At 37.0% G+C, this 22,448-nt stretch overlaps 1 protein-coding gene and 1 pseudogene across 7 annotated transcripts; both read left to right on the plus strand.

The window, feature by feature from the left end:
* Positions 1-1,475: 1,475 nt before the first annotated feature.
* Positions 1,476-22,134, plus strand: PLK4 (polo like kinase 4). Of its 7 annotated transcripts, none has more exons than XM_008976691.5 (16): positions 1,476-4,837; positions 4,964-5,059; positions 6,391-6,486; positions 6,568-6,682; positions 8,831-9,851; positions 10,519-10,619; positions 12,959-13,329; positions 14,187-14,291; positions 14,674-14,776; positions 15,461-15,610; positions 16,377-16,510; positions 16,605-16,696; positions 16,826-16,973; positions 18,046-18,186; positions 19,880-19,986; positions 21,505-22,134. In XM_008976691.5, exons 1-16 carry the CDS (start codon positions 4,805-4,807, stop codon positions 21,605-21,607), a joined length of 2,916 nt encoding a protein of 971 aa, XP_008974939.1. In that variant the 5' UTR covers positions 1,476-4,804; the 3' UTR covers positions 21,608-22,134. The 7 variants fall into 7 exon arrangements, with proteins under 7 accessions (XP_008974939.1, XP_003823151.1, XP_054967791.1 ...); XM_003823103.5 differs by having other exon boundaries at positions 1,476-4,284; XM_055111816.2 differs by having other exon boundaries at positions 1,476-4,284; positions 8,831-9,749.
* Positions 15,087-15,178, plus strand: LOC112439690 (U6 spliceosomal RNA; annotated as a pseudogene).
* Positions 22,135-22,448: the final 314 nt, after the last annotated feature.

Here is a 22,448-nt window from a genome sequence, read left to right on the forward strand (position 1 = left end):
GCCGGACGCGGTGGCTCACATCTGTAATCCCAGCACTTTGGGAGGCGGAGGCAGGCAGATCACCTGAGGTCAGGAGTTCGAGACCAGCCTGACCAACATGGAGAACCCCGTCTCTATTAAAAATACACAAAAATTAGCCGGGCTTGGTGGTACATGCCTGTAATCCCAGCTACTCAGGAGGCTGAGGCAGGAGAATCGCTTGAACCTGGAAGGCAGAGGTTGCAGTGAGCTGAGATCGCACCATTGCACCCCAGCCTGGGCAAAGGGTGAAACTCAGTCTCAAAGAAAAAACAAAAACTTATGAGGTAATTACATTTAGAGAATGAGGTCACAAGAACTGAGGACACAAAGGGATGAAAGTGGCCGGGCATGGTGCCTCGCACCTGTAATCCCAGCACTTTGGGAGGCTGAGGCAGATGGATCACCTGAGGTCAGGAGTTTGAGACCAGCCTGGCCAACATGGTGAAATCCCGTCTCTACTAAAAATACAAAAATTAGCTAGGTGTGGTGGCGTGTGCCTGTAATCCCAGCTACTCAGGAGGCTGAGGCAGGAGAATCGCTTGAACCTGGGAGACAGAGGTTGCAGTGAGCTGAGATCGTGCCATTGCACTCCAGCCTGGGTGACAGAGCAAGTCGCTGTGTCAAAAAAAGAAAAAAAAAAAGAAAAAGAAAAGGGGTGAAAGTAAAAGCAACTAAAGAAATAGTTCCTCATCTTCCACAATAGAAAGTTAATAGAGCTAAATCTATAACTGAAAAAAATCAAAAAAGAAAATAAGCATGTTATTTAGAAATACGGTAGAATATATAAAAATGAACAGTTAAATGAATTGAAGAGGGTTGCATCTGGGAAGCAGAAATGCAGAGTTTGTATGCTTGTTATTAATATTTGTTATAAAATAATTTGATTTTTAAAATTATGTATATATGGTAACAGTGATTAAATAGAAATTTAAGGTAGTAGGAACAACTATGTGAAATTAGATTAGAATTGGTGATATCAGCTTGAACTCATGATTACTAATATTTTTTTCTTTAGTTTCATCTGCTGAAAAGGCATAGATGCAATGACACCTAAGTCGCAATAAGCTTGCTAAGCTCCCAGATATTGTTTTTTAAGCACCATTTTCTACTGTAAGGTGTCAGGACACTTTGCAGAAATGGCTCCTTTCAGTGCTGGGTGAGAGAAAGCCCAAAATAAAATTAGAACATCTTGCTGTACCAGAAAGTAAAGAACTGCTTTTATATATATATGTCCTATCAAAACAGCTAGGTTGAAAGGAGCTCTCACTAAACAAATCTCAGACACTTTGAACACCAAAATAAGATTGTAATGGATTATAATCCTTTGAGGAAATGGATTATAACTGATTCAATAATCTGGGAATCCCTAAATTCATACTGAAAACACAGATGTTCCTTGAATTATGAGGGGGCTACATCCCAATAAATTCATCATGAGTCAAAAATATCCTAAGTCAAAAAATGCATTTAATAGCCTTATAAATACATTGTAAAGACAAAATATCATAAATTGTACCATCATAATAAGTTGGGGACCATCTGTATATCATTAAACAGGGCAAAATGTAGGGCTCTTCTGGTTGTTTTTTGTTTGTTTGTTTGGAGACAGGGTATCGCTCTGTCGCCCAGGCTGTGGTGCAGTGGCATGAACCTGGCACACTGCAGCCTTTGCCACCCAGGCTCAAGTGATCTTTCCACCTCAGCTTCCTGAGTGGCTGGGACCACAGGTGCAAGTCACCTCCCCTGGCTAATTTTTGTATTTTTTGTAGAGACTGTGTTTCCACTATTTTGCCCAGGCTGCTCTGGAACTCCTGGGCTCAAGCGATCTGCTTGCCTCAACTTCACAAAGTGCTGGGATCACAGACTTGAGCCACCACACCAGGCGGGGCTTATCTTTTTGGCAAAATTGTTTCTAATACATATGGAAAGAGAACAATTATCATTTTGTAACTATCATAGTAAAGACTAGTTTAGGAAAAATCAATAATACTGCTAAATTGTGAGAGAGGGGTTTGCTGAGGAGCAGAATATTTGCAGGAAATTCAAGTATCTCCCCCATAGATTGCTTATTAGTTGCAAGTAGAAAACCAGCAATTTATACAGTGGAGAAACTGGGATCAAATTAACATCACTAATGAGAGACAAACAATATCACGTGCCTCCAAATGTGGTCTCTTGGAAAGAATATAACCTCATGTATGTAATATTACAATCAGGAATACATAACCTGAATCTAATCATGAGGAAACACGAGACAAACCCAAAGTAGGGAAGATTCTGTAAAATAACTGGCCCGTAACACACACACACACACACACACACACACACACACACACCCCTAAGAGTGGTGACAATGTGTTAATTTGATTGTTGTAATCATTTCACAATGTATATGAAATCATCATGCTGTACAACTTGAATAAATACAATTTTTGTCAACTATACCTCAGTAATACTGGAATGAACAAATGAACGAATGATAAATAATTGGCCTGCACTCTTCAAAAATCTCAATGTCACAAAAATACAAATGCTGAGGAACTCTTCCATATTAAAGGAAATTAAAAAGATATGGTAACTAAATACGGTATGTGATCCTGTACTAGATCTATACTGGAAGGAAAAAATGTTAAAGACATTACTGGAACAATTGACAAATCGGAATATGAACTGTAGATCAGATTAAATATAAATATTGTATCAATGCTAAATATCCTTAATTTGATAAACATACGAGAGGATACCCTGGTTCTTAAGAAATTCACACTTTAGAAATAAGGGGTATAAGAGCATAGTGTATGTAACCTATTTTAGAATGATTCATAAAATACAAATAATAGGCTTATTTATATATTTATACATGTATATTACACATGAAGAATAGTAAAACAAGTGTGGCAAAATGTTAAGAATTGGTTAATCTGAGTAAAGGACAACAGGAGTTCTCTATTATTCTTACAACTTTTCTGTAAGCTTAAAATTATTTGAAAATAAAAAGTTTAAAAAAAAAAATGGGCCGGGCATGGAGGCTCACGCCTGTATTCCTAGCACTTTGGGAAGCCGACGCAGGCGGATCACCTGAGGTCAGGAGTTCAAGACCAGCCTGGCCAACATGGTGAAACCCCGTCTCTACTAAAAATACAAAAATTAGCCAGTCGTGGTGGCGCGTACCTGTAAATCCCAGCTACCTGGGAGACTGAGGAAGGAGAATCGCTGGAACCCAGGAGATGGAGGCTGCAGTGAGCCGAGATCGAGTCACTGCACTCCAGCCTGGGCGACAGAGCGAGACTCCATCTCAAAAGAAAAAAGAAAAAGAAAAAGAAATATACACTAACGTCAAGGAAAAGAGCTTTCACTTAATAACAGAAGATCTAAGTTTGTGCGCTACTTGTTTGTTAAATATCTTTCCTTAAGCATCACACTTTTCTCAACTGCAAAACACCATCCCAAACTTACAGAGGTCTCTTTTGATCCATACAAATTATGTGTATGAGAGATCTAACTGTAAATTATTATACAAATGACATTATAATATTAAATACTTAGGAGTTTGCCAAAATAAAGAATGGAGTTCGTTTTCTTAAGGTACCGTACACATTAACTACAGTTATAACAAACTACGGAATAAGCGGTAGTGGTGTAAACGGTGTTCCTTAAAGGAAGGTAATTTTTTTGCCCTGTTCCGTCAAGTCTTAAACGCTTGACATTTTAAAATAGTTTTAAACCCTTTCCGGAATTAGAAGTGGTATTTCGGACCGTGAAGTAACCGATCAGCCATAAGTGTCCCATCTTTAAGGCCTGCTCTTTTACCCGTCTTGCAGAAGTTCTTCCGAGAGTGGGCCCGAGACAGCCTCCCGCCCGAACTAAACTCTCCGCAGCGCTTCCGGCCCTTGGCCCCGAAGTCTAGAACCCTGGGCCGGCCGCAAAGGAAGGTCTGCCGCGCATGCGCGCCCCGGCGCAGCCTTTCCGGAGCGATCCATCTCGTTACGTCACCACCAGCCTAGCTCGGACGGCAAGCGGCGGGAGATTTTCAAAATGGGAGCCCAGAGGCACCGCCCAGGCCTCGGAAGGTGTCAGGGAGAACTTTCCGTGGTTTCAGCGTCGTCGCCTGGAGCGGCGGTTTAGAGAGCCGAGCCTGATGGGCGCCAAGGCCGGCTGGCTGCTTGGAGCGCTGCCTCGAAGGGACTGCGTGAAGGAAGCTAATCCGGAGAACCCAGGCCAGAGCCTGGAAATATGGCGACCTGCATCGGGGAGAAGATCGAGGTGAAAAGACTCGGCAGTCTGCAGCGGGGCGGGTGGGAGTAATTGTGGGAGGACACGAGACCGCTGTGGGAAGGGGAGCGAACGAAGCTAACGGCTGCGGGGCGGGCACCGAGGTGCTTAGGGAGGGTCCCAACGGCCCAGACCCCAGCTGTTTAGGGGCGGAGCGGCCCGCCCCTCAAGAGACAAGAGTAGGGAAGGCGGGACAGGTGAGTCCCTCCCCGCCCGGCAGTGTCCCCAGGCAGTGTCCCGAGGCACTGCGGCTTTCTTTCAGCAATCCCGCCCGAGCTACCGCGTTAGAGCAGAGCAGGGCTACCTCCCACTTCTCCAAGGGGATGGCGGTTATCTCCGGCGGGAGCTGCGGCGGGATTCTGACCAAGCCCTCCGCTCCTGGGGATTGGCTGGAGATGGGAGGAGGGCGCTTAGGCTGCACTGAGGTTGAGGAACCAGATCACTAGGGTGCACCATCACCCTGAGCTTCCAGTCCAGCCTGGAAGCGCAGGTATCCCCGCACGGAGTCAACATGCCTTCCACCCTAGACACCTGCTGCATCGAGGTGTAATACCTGCTTGAATTTTGTCAAATTCCCCACTCGATCCATTTTATCTTCTTTTTCCAGCCCCTTCCCATCTTCCTTTCTACTGTGAGTCATCACACATAATCTTTAATTTTAACTTTTAAGGATTTTAAAGTTGGAAATCTGCTTGGTAAAGGATCATTTGCTGGTGTCTACAGAGCTGAGTCCATTCACACTGGTTTGGAAGTTGCAATCAAAATGGTAAGAATAAACTAATCAACTTCTCTCCTGTACTTTGCAAGTAACTAGAGAGGTATCAGAGATGTCAGAAACTCCTTATCTACTAGCCTTTCCTTTGATTATAGTGTAAGGAACACTTTGCATAGGCAGAAGACAATAGTGCCAAGTCCAGCCGTTGAGCTTAAAAATATTTTAGGAAAGCCTTGACCTTGCTTAAATAAGTTTTATCTTCATTAATGTTCAGTAGACCTCGTATGTGGTGTAATTATCCATACTTGGAGTAATGAGTAGAAATCAACTAACAACTAATTTGTTTATAGTTCACTGTGTATAATTTTGTATTTCCCTGTAACATACAAAATATTATTCTTGATTGTTAGAAGTCAGCCTAATAGGAGTAACATAAACATAAGCAAATTAAGAATTATTTGTCAGCCGGGTGGGTGGCTCACACCTGTAATCTCAACGCTTTGGGAGGCTGAGGCAGGTGGATCACCTGAGCTCAGGAGTTTGAAAACAACTGTGCAACATGGTGAAACCTCCTCTCTACGAAAAATACAAAAATTAGCTGCTGCTGGGCACGGTGGCTCACGCCTGTAATCCCAGCACTTTGGGAGGCCGAGGCGGGTGGATCACCTGAGGTCGGTAGTTCAAGACCAGCCTGACCAACATGGAGAAACCCCATCTCTACTAAAAATACCAAATTAGCCGGGTGTGGTGCTGCACACCTGTAATCCCAGCTACTCTGAAGGCTGAGCAGGAGAATCGCTTGAACCCGGGAGGCAGAGGTTGTGGTGAGCCGAGATTGCGCCATTGCACTCCAGCCCAGGCAACAAGAGCTAAATTCCCATCTCAAAAAAAAAAATTAGCCGGGCGTGGTGGCATGTGCCTGTGGTCCCAGCTACTCAGGAGGCTGAGGTGGGAGGACAGATTGTGCCTGGGAGGTTGAGGCTGCAGTGAACTGTGATCGTGCCACTGCACTCCAGCCTAGGTGACAGTGAGACCCTGCCTTTAAAAAAAAAAAATCATTTATCTAAACCACTTAGAAAAAGAACTGGAGGTTTTGCTCTAAAATTTGCCTGAATTGGGATTTTTTTTTCTTAATAGGCTAGTTGTGCTATTAGATTATTTAAATTGAGATAGGATATTAGAATTAATTGGGCAAACTTTTACCAAGCATCCTCTCTGCCGAGCACTCTGCTAGGTGCATGGGGAAAACAGATAACAGTAGGTTGACCGCAAAGACGTATAAAAGGACTTCAGTCTATTTTAAAGTATACTTTATTTTCAAAGTTCACTTTTAACCAGTTTATATTTGAAAGTCTGTCAACATTTAAACCTGTTATTTTTAGATAGATAAGAAAGCCATGTACAAAGCAGGAATGGTACAGAGAGTCCAAAATGAGGTGAAAATACATTGCCAATTGAAACATCCTTCTATCTTGGAGGTAAGATATAAATTTTGTAGAAGTAACCAAGGACACTGAATTTTTGTATATTTTAATTTATTATGCCCTTTCACATTTCAGCTTTATAACTATTTTGAAGATAGCAATTATGTGTATCTGGTATTAGAAATGTGCCATAATGGAGAAATGAACAGGTATCTAAAGAATAGAGTGAAACCCTTCTCAGAAAATGAAGGTAGGTGTGTGTTTTTTTTTGTTTGTTTTGTTTGGGTGGATAAAAGTTTTGCATTTTAAAGTGTAGTTTTGAGGAATATGCTATTTTATAATATATAGTAAAACTGTTTGAATTATTACTTTAAGCTAGAAAAGGAGATTTCCTACATCCCAAGCTGCTAATTCTTAAAACAATTCAATTATTACGGTAGTAAAGTAAGAAATTTGTTATCCTTCTGTCCTTAAAACCACATTTTAAATTAAATTATTGGTAGCAGTTTACTGTGTATCTTTTCAAATGTAGTAACCTTTTTAGGATGTCATTGGTGACTATAAAGTAGTTCTAAATCAAGCACAAATAGTCATTGAAACTGTTTATTATAGAAAACATGAAACATACAGGTAGTGTGCTATAATGAGTCCCCTGAACTTAACACTCAGCTTCCAAAACTAGTGACTCATGGTCATATTATTTCATCTTTACTGTTTTTACTACCTTGATTTTCCAAAGTATTTTGAAGCAAATTATAGACATATTTTTAACTATAAATATTTCAAAGTATAGACTTCTTTAAAAACGTAGCCACAAAGTCATTATCACACCTAATAATTATTTACTATCAAATATATAGCTTCAGACTTCCTCAATTTCTCATAATTTTTTGCAGTTCAAAGCAGAACCAAATAAAGTCTATACATTGACACAAATGATTGTTTTCAAGTTATCTTGCTCTGCTAACTGAGATTACAGACAAGCTAACAGAAGTAGTTGCTGATAGGCTTCTTGTACATCTGAATCTATATAAGCCATTTGGAAAACAATTCGGACATATGTATTTAGAGTTACGGAAATATTTATATTCTTTGACTCAGATTCCATTGTTGGAAGTTTATTCCAAAGAAATAATACAAATTGAAAAAAAATTGATACTCATCTTGATAATGACTACTGCAATTTTTATAATACTTCATTAAAAAAGGCCTTATTAGGCTGGGCTCAGTGGCTCACGCCTGTAATCCCAGCACCTTGGGAGGCTGAGGCACGTAGATCACCTGAGGTCAGGAGTTCGAGACCAGCCTGGCCAATATGGTAAAACGCCATCTCTACTAAAAATGCAAAAATTAGCCGGGCACGGTGGCTCATGCCTGTCATCCTAGCTACTTGGGAGGCTGAGGTGGATGGATCACAAGGTCAGGAGATCAAGACCATCCTGGCTGACATGGTGAAACCCCGTCTCTACTAAAAATACCAAAAAAATTAGCTCGGTGTGGTGGTGCTCTCCTGTAATCCCAGCTACTCAGGAAGCTGAGGCAGGAGAATTGCTTGAACCCGGGAGGCAGAGATTGCAGTGAACTGAGATTGTGCCACTGCACTCCAGCCTGGTGACAGATCAAGACTCCATCTTAAAAAAAAAGCTTACAAATTGATTACTTGGGAAAGTTTGGGAGACATCGTTGGAACTTTAGCTTTTTCTTTTAACAATTAGAATATATGTATGAATCGTTTGTGCAATTGTTTTTCTTAATTGCTATGGTTACCCTAATGACTCTCAGTTGCTAAAAAAAATTAGGCTTCTCTTAACTGCATGTAAAACGCTCATCAGTTGGAAATAACGAAGATTAAAAGGAATGCCTAGTTTTCTTAAAGGTTAATATGATAGGCCAGGCGCGGTGGCTCAAGCCTGAAATCCCAGCCCTTTAGGAGGCCGAGGTGGGTGGATCACGAGGTCAGGAGATTGAGACCATCCTGGCTAACACAGTGAAACCCTGTCTCTACTAAAAACACAAAAAATTAGCCAGGCGCGGTGGCGGGCGCCTGTAGTCCCAGCTACTCGGGAGGCTGAGGCAGGAGAATGGCATGAACCCGGGAGGCGGAGCTTGCTGTGAGCCGAGATCGCGCCACTGCACTCCAGCCTAAGGGACACAGCAAGACTCCGTCTCAAAAAAAAAAAAAAAAAAAAAGGTTAATATGATCTCTTTAGAGAGGTGTGTTGGTACCACTCTGATAATTGCTGGTAATTGAAGTGGCTGGTAAATCTAAGCTCCAAGCCACTGTTCTACTACAGTGCTCTAGAATATTTACCTGGGTTTCATAATGTATACTAAATACTAGATACTGAATCTTCCAGAGTTTCTAAATTGTAAATTCTCTTTTTTAAAATCCTAACAGCTCGACACTTCATGCACCAGATCATCACAGGGATGTTGTATCTTCATTCTCATGGTATACTACACCGGGACCTCACACTTTCTAACCTCCTACTGACTCGTAATATGAACATCAAGATTGCTGATTTTGGGCTGGCAACTCAACTGAAAATGCCACATGAAAAGCACTATACATTATGTGGAACTCCTAACTACATTTCACCAGAAATTGCCACTCGAAGTGCACATGGCCTTGAATCTGATGTTTGGTCCCTGGGCTGTATGTTTTATACATTACTTATTGGGAGACCACCCTTCGACACTGACACAGTCAAGAACACATTAAATAAAGTAGTATTGGCAGATTATGAAATGCCAACTTTTTTGTCAATAGAGGCCAAGGACCTTATTCACCAGTTACTTCGTAGAAATCCAGCAGATCGTTTAAGTCTGTCTTCAGTATTGGACCATCCTTTTATGTCCCGAAATTCTTCAACAAAAAGTAAAGATTTAGGAACTGTGGAAGACTCAATTGATAGTGGGCATGCCACAATTTCTACTGCAATTACAGCTTCTTCCAGTACCAGTATAAGTGGTAGTTTATTTGACAAAAGAAGACTTTTGATTGGTCAGCCACTCCCAAATAAAATGACTGTATTTCCAAAGAATAAAAGTTCAACTGATTTTTCTTCTTCAGGAGATGGAAACAGTTTTTATACTCAGTGGGGAAATCAAGAAACCAGTAATAGTGGAAGGGGAAGAGTAATTCAAGATGCAGAAGAAAGGCCACATTCTCGATACCTTCGTAGAGCTTATTCCTCTGATAGATCTGGCACTTCTAATAGTCAGTCTCAAGCAAAAACATATACAATGGAACGATGTCACTCAGCAGAAATGCTTTCAATGTCCAAAAGATCAGGAGGAGGTGAAAATGAAGAGAGGTACTCACCCACAGACAACAATGCCAACATTTTTAACTTCTTTAAAGAAAAGACATCCAGTAGTTCTGGATCTTTTGAAAGACCTGATAACAATCAAGCACTGTAAGAATAATTCTATCAGAGGCATTTTGTTTTTTGGTAACATTACACTAGTATAAATATGAAGCTGCATGTAAGCGGGGGGATACCAGGGAAATGAATGTCTAAAAAAAAAAACCACTGTCATGATTTTGACCTGTGGTTAACAGTCTTAACAGGAGTGTGTGTGTTCATGAATGTGTTTATAAAATTGTTTAATATTTGGAAATTTTTAGCCTCATTTTTTAATTTTATATGGAGTGAGTCTCCAGTGCAAAGTATCATATGTATTAGTCATGCCTTACCCCCTAAAGTACTTAATAATAACTGTATACATAGATAGAAAAGCTGAGATTGAGTGGTCATAATTCTGACTGCTTCCAATATGAAAACTAATTTTTAGTGACTGTATTGTGTGTTTTTTTTCTTTTTCTGTTCATTTTGTGATTTTTATGCTTAAATTATAAGAGGGCAGTAGCCATACAGAAATGCTGTCAAAGTGCCCTGGGCATTTTGGCATGGGAGTTTAGCTTTTTAAAGATAGCATAGTTATGCCAATATTGTTTTCTATAGTTATTCTAAAATGTTCAGGTATTCAAATCAGAAGAAATCCTTTTCTAATATTTTTACCTTAAAAAGTTACCTGATAATTTTTTATTAGTTTATGGGATTTTTTTGTTTGTTTGTTTAGCTCCAATCATCTTTGTCCAGGAAAAACTCCTTTTCCATTTGCAGACCCGACACCTCAGACTGAAACCGTACAACAGTGGTTTGGGAATCTGCAAATAAATGGTGAGTTTTTAATGGAGTATTTAATCAAGAATTAATTACTTGGAAACTTACCAAGCATTGCAGTGTTCTATTTGAGATTTTTAAAGAAAATCATTTTCTTGCTTGGTGCAGTAGCTCATGCCTGTAATCCCAACACTTGTGAGGCCAGGACTGGTGGATTGCTTGAGGCCAGGAGTTCAAGACCAGTTTGGGCACATAGCAAGACCCTGTGTCTACAAAAAATAAAAAATTAGTTGAGTGTGGTGGCATGTACCTGTAGTCCCAGCTACTTGAGAAGCTGAGGCAGGAGGATTGCCTGAGCTCAGGAGTTCAAGGCTGCAGTGAGCTATGATCACACTGCACTCCAGCCTGTGTGACAGAGACCCTGTCAAAAAAAAAAAAAAAAAGCATTGGCCAGGCGTGGTGGCTCATGCCTGTAATCCTAGTACTTTGGGAGGCCAAGCCAGGCAGGTAACTTGAGGTCAGGCATTCGAGACCACCCTGGCCAACATGGTGAAACCCCGTCTCTACTAAAAATACAAAAATTAACTGGGTTTGCTGGCACACACCTGTAATCCCACCTACTCGGATGGCTGAGGCACAAGAATCGCTTGAACCAGGGAGACAGAGGTTGCAGTGAGCTGAGATCACGCCACTGCACTCCAGTCTAGGTGATAGAGCTAGACTGTCTCAAAAAAAAAAAAAAAAAAGCATTTTCAGTACGTCTCAATAAAGCTCTGTTACAATATTTGAATATTTGCTGTAAGTCAGCCACTGTCCTTAATGTTTAACATATATTAAGTTCTCACAAAAAAACATGAGGAAGATACTGTTATTATCTCCGTCTTACAGATGAGGAAACTGGGTACACAGAGCTTAATTTGCCCAAGCTATGTGACCATTCAGCAGAGGAGCCAGGGTTTGAACATAAGTAGTCTGGCTCAGAGACTTTATTCTTAACCCCTGCTCTTGCAGCCTCTCTATAATCAGCACCTTCTATCAGTGCCCATAAAATAATGAAAAGATGATTGACCTTATTTTTAAGTGGAAGCTGATAAGGACAGTATAGGGTACCAATGGGACCTCACACTAAAGTACAGAGCTACTAAAACCTAAATATTTTTAAACGGCTGTCATCCAAGTCATGTTGTTTATAATACAGAGTTTGAAGGTTAAACATTCCTCATTAATGAACGTGACAGATTCACAGAAGGTGAATTGGGAAATAATGATGGAAAAAAGAATAAAAGAGACATATGGAGAGGAGGAGATCATTTTTTACTAAGTATCCTATTACCTCATAGACAAAAAGCAAATAACACAGCTGTAATTTAATCAGAGAGTTGTATGTTATCTTGAGTCTATTCTCTTTTTTTAATGTATATTATTCTCAGAAGCCCAAAAGGAAATTAATCTTTTTATTTATAGTAATTAGAGATGATAATTCAGATTTGTTTTTTAAACTATAAAACTGCCACATACTTAATTTTGCACATCTGTTGTGTTTACAGATACTTATATTTAGTAACACAGACTTGTCTGAGATGGAGAAATAACCTTGTTTATAATAATCCAGTAGTGTTCCTGCAATTTTTCAGTATATTATTTGATACAAAATACTTTCTGTCATAAGGAGAGTGGGGGGAAAGCACTAAAAAGTCATTTAAGAAAAAAATGTAATTCAAATTTTTAGTTTAGCATTGAAAAATTGCCTTACCAAGTTTTATATAATCTGATCATTTAAAGCCTTTAAAAGATACTGTTCTGTATGTGAACTTTAAAACCATACAAAATAAAAATTGGTAAAGTTAATTACTTTTTAAAAAAATGCTGGTGCAAGTACATGTGTAATATTAAATATTAATGTTAAAGCTGTTCATATAGTGTTTTTGCTTTTAGTTGCATATTTTCATTAATTGCAGGTATTTCTAAGTAAAGATGGGCTAGACAGTTCTTAGCTTAAAGAGTAAATTTATATATTTTTCTCATGTAGAATGATTACTTGGGAACTCAAATCTGCTTTTGTTGGCACATTGGCAGTTGCATGCTTTAGGATTAATAGGTGACCATATAGTGACTAGTTTTTGCCTTAATTGAAAAATTAATTTTATGTTAATATCTTTTGTGTCTTAGTCTTAGGAATACTAAAGGCATTTCTTCACGATCTGGTTTAAAATGTTCTTTCAAAGTCATGTCTTAAACTGCTTATTTGTTAGAAAATTATGAGCTCTTATTGTTTTGTTTTTTGTAACTAGATTTCTTTTGTTCAAAAAATGCTATTATAATCAGAGTGACGTTATTTTGTGTCGACTTGTGTTTTTAGTTATTTACTAAATTGCTTCATTCTATGTATATTGTAGCTCATTTAAGAAAAACTACTGAATATGACAGCATCAGCCCAAACCGGGACTTCCAGGGCCATCCAGATTTGCAGAAGGACACATCAAAAAATGCCCGGACTGATACAAAAGTCAAAAAGAACTCTGATGCTTCTGATAATGCACATTCTGTAAAACAGCAAAATACCATGAAATATATGACTGCACTTCACAGTAAACCTGAGATAATCCAACAAGAATGTGTTTTTGGCTCAGATCCTCTTTCTGAACAGAGCAAGACTAGGGGTATGGAGCCACCATTGGGTTATCAGAATCGTACGTTAAGAAGCATTACATCTCCGTTGGTTGCTCACAGGTTAAAACCAATCAGACAGAAAACCAAAAAGGCTGTGGTATGTCTGTTATCTTCTTAAGTTACTAAATAACATTTTACTTGAGAATACAATTCTTGAGAACATATTTTTTAGTCCTCTGTAATGTCCTTTTACTTTGGGGTGTATACATGATCAACTTTATTAAAGAGAAAAGAGACTGGGTGTTTATGGAAAAACAGCTCTTATTTCCCTCTATCTTCTTAATAATAGTGACATGATACTGATAAGTTTTGAATTTTAAATTATTAATTTAAAGTAGATTTGAATGAAAAACATTTTAAAATAATACTGGCTATATGCTGGTTAAAGATTATTTTGTTCACAATTCCAATCAGTGAGCTAATATTATCCTTTGCTTCTATTTTTATTGTTTGTAAATTTAATCCCGTCTCAAATTTTAAAAAACTGGAAAATATAACTTTTATTTTTTTAGCTTCTGGAACTAAAGAAAAGGCATATGCACATTTAAGTTTAGAGTTTAAAAATTATTGTATGTGAATTGAGAATGGTGTGTGTTTTTTTAATTCTATCTTTATCCTGTTGTTTGTTCCCATTTGACTTCCCATTTCATCCTTGCCTTTGTTTGGCTTGCTATTATCTTTTCAAAGTCCTTATTCTCCACTCTACCTTCTGTTTGCTTTCTGCTCATTGATTATCACTTCACACTTCATTATACATTCTTACCTTTGCACCATATGGTTCACAGTTGTGCTCAAATATACCTCTGATCTGGACTGTTGTAGTGAAGCAGCTTTGATTTTGACTTCAATATTTGTTTCTGCCATGGTTAAGTACTCCTAAGTATTATGTATGTCAGAGCTGTTCTAGTAAACAAAAGAAATTATTACTGATTTTGGGTTTTTTTTTTTTTTTAGGTGAGCATACTTGATTCAGAGGAGGTGTGTGTGGAGCTTGTAAAGGAGTATGCATCTCAAGAATATGTGAAAGAAGTTCTTCAGATATCTAGTGATGGAAATACGGTAATGTGTAGTTACTTTATTACCTTGCAACTTCAAATTATCGTTTAAGCACGTTTAGCATTCTAATTCATTTTACAATGATGTAAGTTTTTTTAAAATCAGTTTGCCAGTATGATAGTGTCTCTGGAATTCAAAAATTGAAATAGCATATTAAACATATTTAAATAAATTGGTGCAGTGTTAAAAATAATTATATCTAGTAAGAAAATCTAAACTTTTGGTTTAAGTTAAAAAGCAAAAAAATTACTTTTACAGAATATTTAACATTTTTCTATAAAATAATATTTAATGTTACATTTAAACACTTTGTATACGTTTTAGCAAGATATAGTACTGGAACTTAATGGCATGTAATTAGAATTTTAAAAAAATCTTTTGGCAGATCACTATTTATTATCCAAATGGTGGTAGAGGTTTTCCTCTTGCTGATAGACCACCCTCACCTACTGACAACATCAGTAGGTACAGCTTTGACAATTTACCAGGTATGTGAATTTACCAGGGAATAAATTTTGATAGTAGATTTATATGTATATACGTATAAACTCTATATATAGATATAATAAATTATAAATAGCTTCAGTCAAACTTTAGGTCATATCATATTCTTGTACTTTGTTTCTGGTGAGAGTTGTATGCCTTTAATGCAATGTTTATTATTAATATTCTGTGTTATAATGGTACTATATTCTATTTAAAAACTAACTCTAGAACATTAGTCATATGTCTCACAAATGTAATTTGTATACTTGTTTAGAATGTGGCTATAGTTATGTTAAAAAAAAATTCAACATTGTGCTTGCTTCAGAGCACATATACTAAAGTTGGAATGTTACAGAGAACATGGCCCCTGTGACTCACAAATTTGTGAAGCATTCTGCATTTAAAAAATAATTCACCATGTATGTGGCTTTTGAGCTTTGAAATCAGTGCTGCTACATAAATGATTATTTATAATTATAGTTAACCAAATTTGACTCCCAGTTTCGTTTCTGGATATTATGGACTATGGACATAAGTACTGAATAGTAAGCCTTCATTGAGATAACTCTTAGAAAAGAATAAGAAAACCTGTCTAATGTAACCCTATTAGAAATCACAATAAATAGATAAAACTGTATGTCAGGTCAACACTTTCTTCCCTAATGTTAAGTATTTTTTTTCCTTAGAAAAATACTGGCGAAAATATCAATATGCTTCCAGGTTTGTACAGCTTGTAAGATCTAAATCTCCCAAAATCACTTATTTTACAAGATATGCTAAATGCATTTTGATGGAGAATTCTCCTGGTGCTGATTTTGAGGTTTGGTTTTATGATGGTAAGTACCATTTGGAAATGGTAATTTGTTCCTTTAGTTTGTAATTTAGTAGTTACGTATATGTGGGTTTTTAAAATTCAACACAGTCAGTTTTAAAGATGTGTATGTATTTAACTATACATATAAATTGCACAGTGGAGTATACATGTCAAATCATATTAATCAAAATTTATCTAGCCTTCCTTTAAACAATTTATCCTATAATATGTATATTAGTCCTCTTTTTCTACTTAGCTCCAGTTTAACTACGTCTAGGCTGATGGTATAAAAATCACATGAAATGCGCGATGTCCTATTTCTTATTAGAAACCTTAAATGGACATATACCAAATTATGAGAATTATAAATGTAGCAAAAAGGATAGGGTTGAGTCTAAATCTATTCTGTAAAGATGTTCTTATTTTCTAAATCTATTCTATAAAGATGAACTATTTTTTAATCTATAAACCTCCTTTAAGGGACGCAAAGCATTCATATCACACAGTACACATATAATTATAGCTATCCTTCAATTATGTTTTTGTATGAATATAGCGATTTTTTAAAACGTAAAAGTATCAGGCTTAAACCAGATATATGTTGGGAAAAAAATGGATGATCCATATTTATTGAATGCTTTGATAGTCTCATTTTATTAATAGTCAATAAATGAATAAAAATGATACCTTGATCCAGGAGCCATTATATACTGGTATGATAATAAATATAAATCTAGGAATATTTTTAAAAAGGATAAGAGAACAGTTTTCTGATTTTTTTTTTTTAGGGGTAAAAATACACAAAACAGAAGATTTCATTCAGGTGATTGAAAAGACAGGGAAGTCTTACACTTTAAAAAGTGAAAGTGAAGTTAATAGCTTGAAAGAGGAGATAAAAATGTATATGGACCATGCTAATGAGGTACATACCTAATTGTAGGTTTTTCATACCAATTAATAATGATTGCAAATGACATAGGTGAAACAATGACAGAAGCACTCTTCTTTTGAAATAGGGTCATCGTATTTGTTTAGCACTGGAATCCATAATTTCAGAAGAGGAAAGGAAAACTAGGAGTGCTCCCTTTTTCCCAATAATCATAGGAAGGTAAATGTCTGAAAATTTTAAACATATGGCTAAAATGTTTTAAAAGTTTGACGTTTATATTATAAACATTCTTTAGTTTTCTGTAAATTGAAAGCTTCAGGGGAATATATTTGGACTTTTCCCCTTCAGAAAACCTGGTAGTACTAGTTCACCTAAGGCCTTATCACCTCCTCCTTCTGTGGATTCAAATTACCCAACGAGAGATAGAGCATCTTTCAACAGAATGGTCATGCATAGTGCTGCTTCTCCAACACAGGCACCAATCCTTAATCCCTCTGTAAGTAAATATATGTCACTTCTGTACTTTAAACCTTTCAATGATTGCCTGATGCCCTTCTTGTAAAATAGTTTATTGTGGCTTTACTATCATCTACGTACTTTTCCAGCCTCATCCTGAGCCACTTTATCCCATACTATTTATGTTTGAGCGTCAAAGGCCTCCTTTCAGTTCTTTAAACAAGTCAAAGGGTCTTTTCACATGCTGTTCACTTGACCTGGAACTCTTTTCCCCAACCACTTAACTTTATATGTGTAAGTCTTATTTTTCAAGTCTCTGTTTAAATGTTACCTCAATGAGCCCTAATCTCAGCCCTCTGGGGAAAGCTAAGTGTATTAACATATACATACGTAGTTTTTTTTTTGTTTTTTTTGAGACGGAGTCGCCCAGGCTGGAGTGCAGTGGCACGATCTCGGCTCACTGCAAGCTCCGCCTCCTGGGTTCACACCATTCTTCTGCCTCAGCCTCCCGAGTAGCTGGGACTACAGGCGCCCGCCACCATGCCCGGCTAATTTTTTTTGTATTTTCAGTAGAGACGGGGTTTCACCATGTTAGCCAGGATGGTCTCAATCTCCTGACCTTGTGATCCACCTGCCTCAGCCTCCCAAAGTGCTGGGATTACAGGCATGAGCCACCACGCCTGGCTAGTTGTTTTATTTTTACTAGTAAAATATCATTAACTGCCTAAATGCTCATGATAGACTCATGATTAAATTTATTATATATTTAATGAACATGGTGATGAAGATTATATAGCAGTGTAGAAAAATGCAACATTAAAGAAATAGGTGTGTATATTTGTGTGTACTCACCCACATGCACAAAAAGAACATGCCATGGGATAAAAAGATGAAAGAAATCCACCAAAATGAAAACAGCAATTGTGCAGGAGGGTGGGGGGTTCTTTTCTGTATTTTTCTAATTTCCAATAATGTGGTTATATTTTCGTTAAAAAATGTTTGTTTTTAAAAAAAATTAAGCTAATGAAAAATCTCATAATTGTCTGCTTTTGCTGAATGTGGCTTATAAAAATGCTGAGGAATAATATCTTCCTGTCCTTTATTCTTTGTAGATGGTTACAAATGAAGGACTTGGTCTTACAACTACGGCTTCTGGAACAGACATCTCTTCTAATAGTCTAAAAGATTGTCTTCCTAAATCAGCACAACTTTTGAAATCTGTTTTTGTGAAAAATGTTGGTTGGGCTACACAGGTGAGAAGTTTCTAGTACAGTGCATTTTCTCAGTATGAATTTCTTTTCATTTTCACACTGATAAGACAATTACCAAAAAATACAAATTATTGTAATGATATCTTTTTACAAGGAAGTTTTTGTACCTTTTAACATTGGTTATATCATTAAAAATTTTAACTTCTTAAATTTGTATTCAGTTGGAAGACTCCAGACATTGCTGATAAGAGGTTGCCTGCTAGGCTTGGGTGACCTACTTCTGCCATTTGTTTTTAAAGTAGAGGTCATGATAATTACTAATTGTGAAGAGTAGAGTGTGATATCTGGGACGTTTTAAATTTTGGAAATTATTTGTAATCAATATTAGTAGAGTAACTTTTTTTTTTTTTTTTTTGAGACAAAGTCTCACACTGCAAGCTCCGCCTCCTGGGTTCACGCCATTCTCCTGCCTCAGCCTCCCGAGTAGCTGGGACTACAGGCGCCCACTGCCAAGCCGGGCTAATTTTTTCTATTTTTAGTAGAGACGGGGTTTCACCATGTTAGCCAGGATGGTCTCAATCCCCTTACCTTGTGATCTGCCTGCCTCAGCCTCCCAAAGTGCTGAGATTACAGGCGTGAGCCACTGCCCCTGGCCAGTAGAGTAACTTTCATTTGGCAAAAGAAGAAAAGGATTTTTCCATTAAAAGTCACGTGAAAGCCAGGTGTGATGTCACGTGCCTATAGTCCCAGTTACTCAAGAATCTGAAGTGGGAGGGTCATTTGAGTCCAGGAGTTTGAGGCCAGCCTGGGCAACAAAGCAAGACCCCATCTTTTTTAAAAAGTGAAGTCAATATTGAGTTTCAAACTTATAGAATTTTATGTAGTTGTGAACCTATATGTGTATATTATCTAAAATCTTGAAACTTGGAGAGACTTCTGAGCCTGACACATGTACTTTTACTTAACAGTGAAGTAAATGCAACCTAGTACTTTATGGAGGTAGGTAACATTTGTTGAGCACCTGCTTTGTGGTACCTACCATGTTTTTCACATACTTTGTCTAGTTTATCCCCCAAAATAACCTAGTAAATTGTATCTCCTTTTATAGATAGTAAAATTATGCTTCATATTGGTAGATTAACTTGCACAATCCTACACTGTACTCTTAAGTTGGCAGAGTCTAGATGTAAGCCTAGGTCTGTTTGATTTGGTGTCCATGTACTATGCACTTCTCCATTTTGAGTGACACATTGTGACTATTAATGACTAAAGGAAGAAGTTTCAGAGGCTAAAATGTAATATTCTCAGGCCAGGAAAGAAATTCTTGTGGCTTAAGGACAAAGAAAATGTTGCTTTTATTCCCTAAATCTCTTCTTGTTAAGAAATACTAAATATTTCTTGTGGGGGAAAAAAACCAACAACCAAAAAACTTAGAAATCCTAATGGAAATTAATGGGAAACAGGATTCACTTTCTAATAATTTTAATATTGTAATACCTTAGCTATTAAAGGAATAATCTGAAAAAGACATGAATATTCTCAGTGCTCTGCCATCGTAGCCCCAAATTTGTAGTCACTTAGAGAGTTTTTTTTTAACTGTGGAAAACCTGTTAAATATGTTAAATATTAATACAGAACCACAAACCCTCTACTGTATAGTAATTTTGTGTGCTACTACTGCTGTGTTTTTTTTTTTTTCTGTGCCTGTTCTTACCCATGCTTATTATTTTTCTAGTTAACTAGTGGAGCTGTGTGGGTTCAGTTTAATGATGGGTCCCAGTTGGTTGTGCAGGCAGGAGTGTCTTCTATCAGTTATACCTCACCAAATGGTCAAACAACTAGGTAAGTTCTTAAAATACTGGTCGAGATTCAGCCCTTTGCTATAATTTCTCTTTCTCTATATGTTGAAATGGATGATTTAATAAAGATACTTCTTTCATTTTGACAATGATCGTGTGATTCTTTAAACTGTTAATTATTCTTAGCAATTCATGTAGTCATTAATGCATATTTTATGATTATCTATATTAACTCAAGGCAATTGGTATAAATAATCCACTCTAAGAGGTTGGGTTCCTTGTAGCCTTACTGTTCCATAGTGTAACTCGATGGCCCTTTTCAGAAGTAAGGGACTCCTAATTCTAGGTTCAAATAATATACCAAACCTATTTACTTAAAAGAACAGAAAAAAGAAATCTTTAAGATATAACCTGCTTATTTTTCCCAAATGAAAGGCTATATCCCCAATCTAATGTAACGTGATTAATGTTTGAAAGACTTTTTTGAATGTGTATATTCATTCTATATGAAAATATGTGTCAGGCACCAAGCCAAAAATAAGGAATCTGGCAATATGAACAACAAGGAGTTATTTGCTTTCCTCATTTAAATCAGAACTTACTAAAAGTAGGGTACTGACGATGCCAATGCAGGCGTTCTCTTTTATGAGAAGTGCTTATTGTAATGGAAGTACTTGGGACAAATATAATCTGTAGATACCTACCAACTGCATTTTTGTGTTAAATTTAGATAATGCAGTGCCATCACTTAAATAACTATGTTTCAAGTGAGAGGCTTTGTTAAAAGCTCTTTGAGGTGCTCCAGAAAGTGGAAGGATGCAGATGCAAAGTGGGTAAAACCCTTGTTCCCAGGATACATGTTAACATTTTATTTGCTATGGTCATTTGGAAAATGTTAACATTTAAATAGAAATATATTCATAATGTGTTTAGCTTGGTATTTTTCTGTAGAATTAGGGCTTTTTTTTTTATTTTTTTTTTGAGACAGAGTCTCGCTCTGTTGCCCAGGCTCGAGTTAGTGGTGCGACTTGGCTCACTGCAACTTCTGCCTCCTGGGTTCAAGCAATTCTCCTGCCTCAGCCTCCTGAGTAGCTGAGATTACAGGCATACGCCACCACACCTGGCTAATTTCGTATTTTTAGTAGAGACAGGGTTTCACCATATTGGCCAGGCTGGTCTCAAACACCTGACCTCGTAATCCACCCCCCTTGGCCTCCCAAAGTGCTGGGATTACAGGCATTAACCACCGCGCCTGTCCGGGGCCTTTTAAATTTAATGAGGAATCCAGATTTTTGGCTTGCTTTTGAAATTACGAAGCCAGTTCAAGTTTATCTAATTTTCCTTCTGTTACTTAAATGTGTTTAGAAAATGGTCTGTTTTAAAAGAAAAGAAACTGTATGCTTCACTTGATTTAGGTATCTAATAAATAATTGTTATAATTTTTCTGAGGTGCCTCTTGTTATTGAAGAATTACTGAAAAATATAATGTGCTTTTTGGGACTCTCATAAGAACCAAGTAATTCAGTTACGATTTTGTCTTTTTTTCTTTTGCTTCACTTAGGTATGGAGAAAATGAAAAATTACCAGACTACATCAAACAGAAATTACAGTGTCTGTCTTCCATCCTTTTGATGTTTTCTAATCCGACTCCTAATTTTCATTGATTAAAACTCCTTTCAGACATATAAGTTTAATAAATAACTTTTTTGTTGACTTTCAAGTAAAGTGATTTTTTTTAATTTAACATAAAGTCTTCAGAAAGCCTTTCTATGAAAGAATTTTAACCTATAATGTAAAGGATGTATTCTGAGAGAACAAAGAATGAAACTTGAATCACTTACTAAATATAGTGGATATAAACTAGAACACCTGACTTTGCTCTTAGACCATAACCCCCGAACTTACTATGTTCATATATTTGTATTGAACAATCTTTTAAAAGCAAAAATGTAAATGATGTGTAGTTTATTTGTGCTTTTATTGTTTTCCCTGCGTCTCAGACATGTTGAGAATCATGGACAAAACCTGCTGGAATTTTGGAATTTTTGAAGATGTAAATAATGTGTATTTATGTTATAAGTAACATATGTAAACATGTATATTTGTTTTATATTTATTTTTGTAACACCAGTGTCTGATGAAACATTTTTGCAAATGCATTTTATAAAAAAATAAATATAGTGATAAGTTACATTATCTTTTGATTCATTTAATTAAATACTTATTTTTAAATAACTTACCAGTAAACTCACTTTTTAAATTTTGTTGCCTGTTGAGGAGCCAATTAAATTTTAAATATTAATTTTGCAAATGTTAAATACATTGTTTCTCTATTATCTGAAAATCTTGGTATATTTTAATGAATTTTTTTTTAATTATACATTAAGTTCTGGGTTACATGTGCAGAACGTGCAGTTTTGTTACATAGGTATACATGTGCCATGGTAGTTTGCTGCACCCATCAACCGGTCACCTACATTAGGTATTTCTCGTAATGTTATCCCT

Source organism: Pan paniscus, chromosome 3 (genome assembly GCF_029289425.2).
Source record: "Pan paniscus chromosome 3, NHGRI_mPanPan1-v2.0_pri, whole genome shotgun sequence".
NCBI lineage: Eukaryota > Metazoa > Chordata > Mammalia > Primates > Hominidae > Pan > Pan paniscus.